At 41.6% G+C, this 11037-nt stretch overlaps 1 protein-coding gene across 1 annotated transcript; it reads right to left on the bottom strand.

The window, feature by feature from the left end:
- Positions 1–396: 396 nt before the first annotated feature.
- Positions 397–4736, bottom strand: chchd1 (coiled-coil-helix-coiled-coil-helix domain containing 1). The gene is made up of 3 exons (XM_054600563.1): positions 4374–4736; positions 2461–2579; positions 397–984 (listed from the first exon to the last, which is right to left on the bottom strand). Exons 1-3 carry the CDS (start codon positions 4510–4512, stop codon positions 874–876), a joined length of 369 nt encoding a protein of 122 aa, XP_054456538.1. The 5' UTR covers positions 4513–4736; the 3' UTR covers positions 397–873.
- Between the last annotated feature and the right edge of the window lie 6301 nt (positions 4737–11037).

Genomic DNA, 11037 nt, shown 5'->3' on the forward strand with positions numbered 1-11037 from the left:
TCCCAATTCTATGTCACACACCTGCTGTGTTCATTCAGTCCTACTGTATGCATTCTTCAGAGCAAGTCTATACGACAGTCAATGAGCTGGATGTTTTATGGCAGGATGTGAAATGAAATGGCGTGTGCAGAAAACTCACATTCATCAAACTGATTTTAAATGCCACTGCCAATTAAAAAAAGAAAAAATTTCCTTTGTAGACTGCATTATGGGAGAATCAGTGCATTGACAGCACATTCAACTGAAAGCGTTTTTTTAATGGTCATACAGACTTTCTGGATTTAGTCACGTTCTACTGCGAACATACTACAGACTGAAAACCTGCCTTGAATGAGTGGAACTGGGGCACAGTCTGAAAGAAAGAAACCAGTCAAATCCATTCAGGAAGCACGCTGAGACTGCTGACCGGTAATCTATCGGTCTGATAGGCTGCTGATTTTATTTCAACATCTGCCAAGGCAACAATCTCTGTTTCCACATGAATGACGAGGCGTTTAAGCGTTTAGAGATTACGGTAAACTCCCAGCCAGGAGCCATGAAACCCGAGAAGAACGATTCCATCACGTTCACTAATGAGACCACTCTGCTAAATTGGATTGAGATGAAATGGCATCGTGCTCTTCAGAGCCAATTGAGGACACGAGGACAAATTCATTTTTTTATAAAAGACCATAAAACACAGTGTGTTGTGAATACAAAGACTGTGAAAGGAGTGGTGCAGCGTGGTTTTTTTTCTGCTCCTTCCTTTATTTATTGAATACATGCATATGGAATCCTATTGTTGAATCATACAGTAGCTGACAACTCCTTCACATGATGGCATCCTGGACATTTCAGGTCCTGAAAAAAGTTCTGCGTTGATAAGTCTGTCTCTTAGATCTCCGTGCGCAGGTTGGGATATCTCCTCAGCAGGGTGTTGGCTTGTTTCGGGTGCAGACGCCCTCCCTTGAGGACGGCCTGTTCAGATTTACTCTTCATCGCGGCCTGTGAAAGAAGAAGACCATTTGTCACCAGTGCTTTCTAATATGTAATGTGTTTATTAAGTACATCGGCAAACCAGAATGGTAGGCCTGCTCCGCCGCTCTGTAAGAAGAAGTCAGCAAACTTTGATATCTAATTGTCTCATGTGAATGATGAGGGGACAGGAAGTCATTGTCTGTGTGTCCAGCTGTGTGTACTGAGCACACGCTTAACAATTCCTCTTCTGAAGATCACGCCAGCTGTGAGACCCGGTTCCATATTATTATTTTATTAATCATCTTATTGACGCAGGAACAACAGCATCAGTGTCACCTGCGACCTGATCTGAACCTCCTGCCCCATCGCCACCGCATAGGTGTCACTCTCATGAGAAAGAAGCAAGATGGCTCACTCCTCCGCTACTTTCATCATCTGCTCTGGAAAAAAACAAAACATTGCTGCGTCGTAAACCGATGATGGAAGTAACTGACGGGTGAGCTGTCTCGCTTCTTTCTCATTTCTGCTGAGAGCTGCACATGCTCAGTCCTGATCGGGCTTGTTCTAGCGGAGAGTGTAATGTTAGCCTGAACTAGCAATGGCAGCAAATTTAGGAATATTTGGATACTTTGGAAAATCCTACCAGTAAAACAGGAACGTGTTTTTAGGGCGCTAGTATTGGACCGGTGCTCGGTATCAAGATGGAAATTTTTTTTATCAAAACGTCTCCGCTTGTGCTCTTAGATCAGTCTAATGCAAGTTAGACAGTTTCACAAAACACAAAGACTTATTCTAAGCCTAAAATGTTAAGCATGCTAGTTCAGGACCAATGTCCTGTTTTCAGTCAGTGTGCTGAAGCTGACGGTTTATTTATGTTACATCTGACCAAATAGTTAATAATCTCAATATCAAAATAACTTCATGAATTTCAGTGTAAAATATTAACTTCAACAGGTTCTTGCATTTTACAGCGTTATTTTAATTGACCTGACTTTTAATAGTCAGTCCTGAAATATTTAGGCAATAATAACTATTAACCATTTCGCTTGGACATATTCTACAAGACTAATGAGGTCGCCTCATCCTAATCTGTTATCTGTATCCAAGACTGAGATTTTTGACATCCTTTATGAACTTATATGTCCAGCTGCTAAAAGCACCCAAACAGAATGAACCAATTGCCCAGGGAGGCATCAATAATAACTTTGGCCATAATAATATTTTAAATTCATTGCAAGAGAAATTTAATAATCCCTGCAGTTAGATGGAAATATCGTATTGGATTTGGGCAAAAATCCAATGCATTGGATTCATGCATCCCTACTGCCACCGAATGTCCCAGTGTGTAATCACACTGTGTACTCAGTGTGCATTAGAAAAAGACGTTATGGGCCTTAGAATTGTATATTTCTGTACTCGGCCTAATTTAAACTGGAAACGCATGTCATCTAATGGCTCATACCAGTTTGTATGTTGCTTGTGTTGCTGTGTAAGTCAACATACCTGAGCCTTCTCAACACAGGAGTAGAAGGAGTTCATCTCATTAGAGCACAGACCGTCCACAAAGTTGTTCTGCTTCCAGCAGGCCATCATGACCGACATCTCTGTGATACAGGTGGCCTCTGTGGAGAAACAGCTCCAAGTTAACCTTTATACTTATTCCATGAAGGACATTCATAACTACCAGTGTTTTAACAAACTAACTGACAGTGTCTCACAAACTAACTACAAGTGTCTTAACAAACTGGAGGTGGTGAATGATTATAAGTGTTGGTGAATCACGTTAAAAAAACAATAATCACAATATTGGTCAGTAAAGTGAACAAAAGGAGCCAATATGGTCTAAATGTTCAGCCCCAGATACTATTAAAAGAAAACTGTGAAACTGTAGTAATCACTTGACATGGTATCACGTCTGTGAAAGACACCAGAATGGCTACCAAATCCTAATAATAATAATTCTTTAGGAAGTGAGAAGCTGTTGTTGTACTGCGGGGCAGCTGGAACCAGGGAAGGGGCAGATTCTGTTGAGAACTGGCCGGCTCATACCAGCTCTCTATGGCAGTGCACATAAAGTCCCAAAAAGCCATTTTCCTTGATTCATCTGCCATTCAAATGAAAAAGCAGTTACTTCTTTCTTTGGCTGGGATGACGGGACACATTTAGGGAGCTTGCATGTAGACCTTTGCAGCTGTTTGGATTCAGAACAGCTGGATTATTCTCCTACATATAAAAAAGATGGATTTCTTTAGATCTTAAAAGGATTTCTTCGACCAATTTACCCCTGTTCCTCATCTGTGTATGTCCTACTGTATGGCTGATGTGTAACTGTTTCAACCAAGGTCCTGAGAAACTATTTTAATCGGCCCAAAGTGAATGTAAACTGTCCCGGAATCAAAATGTTTCTTTACTTTATTTCCATCTATAGTTGTTAGTTGCATAATAAATCATCTGATGATCATAACATATCTTTGTGAGATGTAACCAGCGCGACATATTTGCGAGGTCTGTCCAGCAAGCCGTTTGTGACTGAGGGAATAGCTGGACCAGATTAACCGCCCAACTGGTTTTCAAACTAACTGGTTTCCATACCGTTGTCCTAACCAGACATCAGGAGATGTGGTGCCTTAGTCACACATTCATACATACATAACCCTTTCATCCCAGGGAAGATCTGTGTTTGTCTACATTAGTCTCCCCCTCTTCATCTTTGCTTCTCTGAACCACTACTTCTTTTCATAAGACTGATTATAAGAAGTGGACGTAGACACCGTGACGTCACCTATTGGTTTGAGGACTGATTTTTTTTAAACCTCGTTGTCACCATCTTGGATTACGGCCGTTGCCATGTTGTTGTTTTTTGCAGCCAATGAACAGAAGTTACCATATTTGGAATGAGGAGCGACATAGAGACGCAGTATCTGGCTCTGTTGTCGACCTGTCAATCACAGCAGCCCCACCTTAAAGCATACCCTGTTTTATGGTCTGTTTGACTCTAAATGGAGCATCATTTACTAAATGAACATCATGCTGTATTGAAGAAGACTTGAAACTAGAGATTGAGACCATAAACTCATGTTTACAATGTTTACTGAGGGAATAAATCGAGAGAAGTAGAGTCATTTTCTCATAGACTTCTATACAACCAGAGGAGTCGCCCCCTGGTGGACAGGAGAGAGAATGCAGCTTTAAGACACTTCTGCATTGGCTTCACTCGGCAGAAACGGATGTAGCCGCCTGTTCCCTAATGTGTTTTTCAAGAGCAACACAATGGCCTTTGACTTTCTTCAAACTAGTTGCTTGGAGGGATAACCCACGAGAGTCAGTCAAAGAACTGTTTCAATGTAACATGCATGTTCATGTTTACCTCCAGCAGCATGTGTTACAGAACAGCCGACGCTACAGGCATATCATACCTCCTTTCTTGAGTTTGCGGTTCGCTACCTCATCTCTCAGAGCCAGAGTCCTGTTTGGTTTCAGCACTGGTTTCCCGTTGTGTCTGCTGAGCAACCTGCTGACCTTCTCCTGGAACAAGATGCCTCCCTGCGCCGCCATTCCTCTCCGTCACCGTCAGTCACCGTGCCGGAGCCGCTCAGTCTGCGGTTCATCCTTCAGCGTGTAGCCGGAGGTACGAGCGGACAGTCTGCTGTTCAATGCCTCAATCCTTCAGCGTGTAGAAAGAGAGGGTACGAGCGGACAGTCTGCGGTTCAATGCCTCAATCCTTCAGCGTGTAGAAAGAGAGGGTACGAGCGGACAGTCTGCTGTTCAATGCCTCGATCCTTCAATACGAGCGGACAGTCTGCGGTTCAATGATCCTTCACCGAGCTCAACAGCGTAGCGCCATGTTTTGCCGTAAGTCACAATTCGGTGTCGTAAAACACATCCACGTACGACAACCAGCCACAGTCACAGGTGCTGTCGTAACTCCCACTGCTATCGTTATATATATATATAGTCATGCGCGTCATAAGCAGTACGACGATGAAATGGACTCTGTAACATGGAAAAAGATTACAATTATATTACAGTATGCTTTACTACCAATACAACTAATAATAATAAAATCAATAATACAGTTATTCATGAACCACTGTTGTGATTGGCTCTCCTCCTTGATATATTAGTGACATATTAAGTGGTATAAAAACCTCACTGCGTTGTTTCATCTGTTTTTATATTAGACAACATAGCTCTTAATGGCTTGTTATAATTGTTGTTATCTCAGTTTCAGTCTGGTGAAATGCTGAGATGAATCCAATCAGCCTCTGATAATGCCCTAAGTACCAACTGTAGATACAACTAAGACAAAATAATTTTCTTCCATAATCCTCTTTAATGGATTATGAATTAAAAGTAGGCTATCTGTGTTTTATCATCATAAGTGTTAGGCCTACATTTCAAATGAATTTGAGAAAAAAGTGAATGGAGATGGTTGATGTATGTATATGAATTCTAACAGAATTTAAGAGCTGAACCAATATAATTGGCCTAGCAGATTTATGTTTCTGTATGTATATGGGTTATATTGTGATTTTATTATTTTCTATTTTTTTACTCTAGAATTGTTGACATTAGTTTTCATACTCAGTCCTAATATATACTTAGATTGATTAGCTTCACAGTGCACATTTCTCTCGAACACAATGTGAGCAACATAAAGAACAAAATGCCCTCCTTCCTCCCTATCTTTGCAAGTATCAAGCTATACACTGGCTGAGAGAGAGCTCATTGCATTGAAACAGACATCCATCAATTTGACGACACATGCAAGCATAAAGAAACAGGCTTCAAATACAGAAAACACAGAAATGGTGTCCCTGTGTCAAGTCACATAATTCTGTGTGCAAGAAATCCTTTAAATATACATGAAAGACATACTAAGGAGTGTGTGTTGTAGCAGTGTAAACCATCGCCATTTTTGCAAAAATGACATGAAGAGAGAAGAAGGACTCAAAGAACAACTGGTGGTAAAAGACGACTAATGCCTTAAATACAATCCATGTTGTTGTACTATATTCCAGATCACTTCTGTAGTTGAATGGCATTAGTCTGTGCTACCAGCTCACTGAAGGAGATAAAAAAATTCCAGTGGAAAAATTCCTCTGCAATGCGTTAAGTCTGACACATGGCCTATAGCTACATGACATTTAGGGAGAATGCAGGGCAAGTCTTAACATCAGCCCATGTCTGAGGGCACGGCGTTCAGTTAAGATGCAGCGTCAGCATGTCTTGATTTGATACCATGTCAAATTAAGATCAGGTTAATCTTTAAAGCATCAGTCCGCAGAGGAAATGACACACCCACACACTGACACTGTTAATCCCATTTCAGCTTTTACAGTTCAAAGAGATATGTAAAGAAGCAAAACACCTGGACCAGTAGCTCCTTGAACATTTTTGTCTTCATTTAGATGTCTTTTCGTCTTTACTGGAACAGTCATGGCATATGAAGGACCTGTCGCATCAAACACCCAAGAAGGAGAGGGAGGAGGGCCCAGCTGGAGGCTAAGCTAACCCAGCTAGGACCTAAGGCTACTTCACTACCCAGCATGCTCCTGGCTGTCTGAAGTCTGGTTGCAGGAAAATAAGATGGATGAAATTAAATAAGACAAACTCAGCAACGGGAGTTATATGACTGTGGTGCCCACATCTTTACAAAGACCTGGCTGCATCGTGACATCCAGAATCAAGTTACACTTGACAGGGGCCAGCAGGACCGAGTGCAGGTCTCCAGCGGGACAAGAGGAGGCGGACTCTGTTTACATCAATGGTGAGTGGTGTTCAAGCACAGTCAGTGTGGATGGACAATGTTACCCTGATGTTGAAAGGTGCAATTACTTTGCTGAGCAACGGCAGCTTTATCATTACTTGCCAAATAATCTGTTTTACAAGCTTTTAAAAAAGCTGTGTTCAAGTTTTCATATTTGGAAATTCACGCCGATATCTTTGGATCTGTGAGGAGCTGCTGGCTGTGTGAGATGGAGCTGATCTGCCAGACAGGGTAGACACAGGTCCACACTGCGTGTCTAACCATAGTGTATTAAAAAGATAATAATAGAAAATTAAATCAATAGCCACCAATATGGCAATAGGTATTAAGCCAGCCAGCTAGATAACAGACAGACATGTTGTTTTAATTTGCACTCCGGATGAACTAATAGTAACGTCAACTCTCTGTTTGGACCTTTGTCAACCGAGTCCGACTGGCAGGGGAATGCTCTGGTACTTTTGCAGTTCCTCATAGCAGAGCTATGCACACCAAGAGACACAACAAAGTAATTGATGTCCTTTAATGGCATTTTAGGCCATTTTAAATTGATTTAATTTGCTAACTAGATGAGCTCATTTTCATAAGTCATGCTCATGTCATTACCCAGTCACTGATAGCTGATGGATGTGGTTCTGTAAAAACATAGATCAAAGTGTATTTGTTTCTATGATGTAGCGCCGGTCGGGTTGTAAACAATGATATTTGGGAACATTCAGCAGCTATGTTACACTGCCATGATCGGGTGGTTTTACAGTACCACATCCATCAGCCACCAGTGACTGGGAGGATGACCTGAGCATGACTTTTAAATATGAGTTCATCTTGAGAGCGAATTACACCAACCAAACAGGTTAGGTGTGAAAGCACCCTAAAGCTCTTCTCTAAAAACTACACCATGTGAGTGGTGAGAGAGAGCAAGAACAATGAAGTTGTGGTCAAGACGGATAAACTTTGAGCTGAAACTCACGTTAAAGCTCCATAAATGGGAGCTGTAGATTCAGCTGATAATTCTCTAGTTCATCACTATGAGTGACCCCTTTCACATAAAACATTGTTTTCACATTGTCATTTAATACATTGTTATAATTGATTATAGCCACTTTTATAAATAAGATTTTGTTGCTCAGGCTAGTTCTCAGAAAAAGTACTTTTTTTTGTAAAAAAGTAGTATTATTTTTCCTCTGAACACACATTTACACACACCCACACTGAAATAAAATGCCTCAGTTTGTGTTCACCTTCTGTCCTCAGGTTTCCAGACGTGAACACGCTGGCAGATTCCTGCCACTGTCTGTCTGGAAGCTGTGTGGTATTTTCTGTGTCTCTGCACGTTCTTCACCTGGAGGATATGTGTGGTACACAGCAGCTGTCTCTGCACAGGGAGAAATATGGGCTTGATTCTGTGCCAGGATCAGGTCATCCACAGCGATCTGACTCTGCTCAAACTCTTGACACCCAGTGACCAGTCGGCACACACTGCAAATCAAGTTAGCTTCAATGTGAGTCAAAGCTTTTATTTTGGTGTGCTCCACTACACTGGGTAAAATCGGAGGACAGAAGCCTGAGTTGAACTTTTAACCTTCAGGACCTCTGACACAGAAAGACAAAACACTGGAAGTAGTTTTAAAGAGTCTTTTGTGAGGATTCAAGTGGGCTAATAAATCATGCTCACAGTGTTTGAGAATTCTTTCGGATGTGCTTATGAAGCCAAGGACCCTATTATGTTAACACCTAGCAGACAAATACACACTGTTTCGTTTTACACATCACTACAATGAAAATTCAGGCAAAACAATACATTACACAAAACTGAAACACACACAAAAAAGGTAAGAAGGCAAGAAGTAAGAAAATCTAACTTCAGCCCTGATGATTCTCCCTGAAATCAGAGCTCAATGATGCACTTGAGCCGTCCTTAGCATAGCTCCCCCTTTCACGATATCAAAACTAGTCCACACAGCGGTTCTGCTGCTCTGTCGCCAGCTACAACACTCACTTTCTACAGCCTACAGTTTGCTAGATAGCATTGGTGTACTGGCCATCTGGCGCATCAGTGGGCCGGTGGACTGTCAAAGAATCCATTGTTTTACTGGCCGTCCGGCCCTGTCTCCTTAATGGAACTCTCTGTGTGTCTGTCGTTAGGGCTGCGTATGAGAGTGTGCAAACAACCACAGGACTTTAATCCAGGAGATCACTGTTCCTGTTAACATTTACTGATTTTACTGTAGCTTTCTTATAGTATACAATAGACTTATTTTAACCTAAACCACAATATTTTTCTAAACTTAACTGTAAGGTTGGCAAAGGCCATAAAAACTGAGATGAAGACCAAGTTAAGCAGTCCAGGTGTATTTATTTAAATGGAAACCATCAACCCTAATATCAAGGTGAATGTCATTAAGGAATGCAGTTAGAACAAAGCCTCACAAGGAGTCACACTAATTGTGAACAGCAGAAAGTTTGGTCATGCATCTGATCGATTGGATCATCTTTAACATCTACAACTTATGAATATAACAGTTAGATTCATAGAGTCCTGTCGTGGTTTGAGGTCATTACAGCTGTGTCATGCCTTTTTTATTTATTTACGGGGGCCAAAAAGACTTATGCAAAGGATACTACAGTGTTTCCTAGCTTATAAAACAACAAAACAATTAAAATAGCATTGCTTATTGACAGATAAAACAACCCACCAACCCACCATACTTGGCCCCTTCCCCAGTTGACCACCCCTTACATTAACCAGTGGTACCCTTCTGTATGGTTTCGGCAGCAGGTGAGAAACAACTGTTTCCTTTACCTAACTCTTAACAATAAATGGAAATGTTCAGTGCCATACTTGTCCCTGTGTCTTATTTATGAACACTTAGTGTGTTTTGTTACACTACGCCCCAAGATAATAACAACAATGTGAAATCAGGCCATGCCATTCCAATCACCAATCGAAGTGGCTTTGCAGCATGTGCACGTGTGCATCTTACTTTGTAGGGCACAGGCTGACCCTGTGACACCAAACAAGAACTTTTGTTGCGTTAGTAAACCTTAAAACTAAGTAAACCTACGTTGGAACAACATGCAGAAACTGACACGCTGTACATAACACGTCCAAAACTGACACTAGACGTGTACTTAAAGCACATTTGTTAAGGGGAGGGCCACTGACCAAGCAGCAGTGTGAAGAGTCTGGAATGCCAAATAATTGATGCACCAACCTATAAGCAGTATTTTGATGTTGTAGCTGGTACAGTTGGTCCAACTAGTCTAACTTATTTATATTAATTTGGAGAGTTGAATTAGTTCTGCATCCTGGGGGTCAGGAAATATTTGGTACTGAGAACAGACTGAGCTGGAATGCCTTTCAGCATCTCAGCTTTGCCTTGTTTACGCTACCGCCTCTCCAGCTGTAGCGTTACATTTGACCCCTTATGTCTTGTTTGCCTTTGGTGTGGCAGAGTCTGACTCAACCCTGAAAGCCCCACGCAGAGCTGCATATTTAGCATTGCAGTCTGTGGGAGGCCAGGCTGGGTCACTGTTGCTTTGTTAGTTCCGACTGCTCCAATAGAAGCTCCGCTACTGCAGACAATGATCTGTCTGCCCACAACTAACAAAAAGCAACCGTTTCATTTCATCATTTAAATCCGTCTTTTTAAGACAATTACAACCACTTTTTTACTTTTGGAACAAAACATAACATTTTAAGGCATCTGCTTTTGTGTCCACTGTTGTCTGCCCACATTGAGCTAAAGTTCCTGAACTGCTCAGGAGTACCAAATCCACATTTCAGGTACTCTCAAGGATCGCGAGCAGTGCTGTAGATCGTGATTGATCAAGCAGATGTGACATCACATTATAGAATCAGAAACAATCCTTTGAAAAAGAAGGCTGACCAAACCAACATGACCAGGGACTAGTGAGCATTTGTGGAGAGGTTTGGCAGGAATGGCAATACAACAGTGTTGCAAAAATAAAGTCACATTAGACAAATTATATTGAGAAACTGGCCAGTTCATGGAACCTTTGCTAAAAGAGTCAGTGTTAAATCCTACTGTTTTTGCTCCAGGAAAGTCTTCAGGACCTTCAGAGAGACGCTGAATGTATTATTCTGTCTGAAGCAGTGAAGGTTGTTGCCATATGTCTGTGGGCCATATCAGGTTCCCAGTGATGTTGACTCCCAAGACCCTAATGGTCCTCATCCTCTCCACAAGTGTCCCGTCCAATCTTAGAGATGTGTTGTTCCTCTACTGCTTCCTCCTGAGTGCAAAACCAGCTTCTTTGTTACCTGCTTCGGATGCTATCAGCCGATTGAATG

The sequence above is a fragment of the Anoplopoma fimbria genome, chromosome 6 (assembly GCF_027596085.1).
Source record: "Anoplopoma fimbria isolate UVic2021 breed Golden Eagle Sablefish chromosome 6, Afim_UVic_2022, whole genome shotgun sequence".
Lineage (NCBI taxonomy): Eukaryota > Metazoa > Chordata > Actinopteri > Perciformes > Anoplopomatidae > Anoplopoma > Anoplopoma fimbria.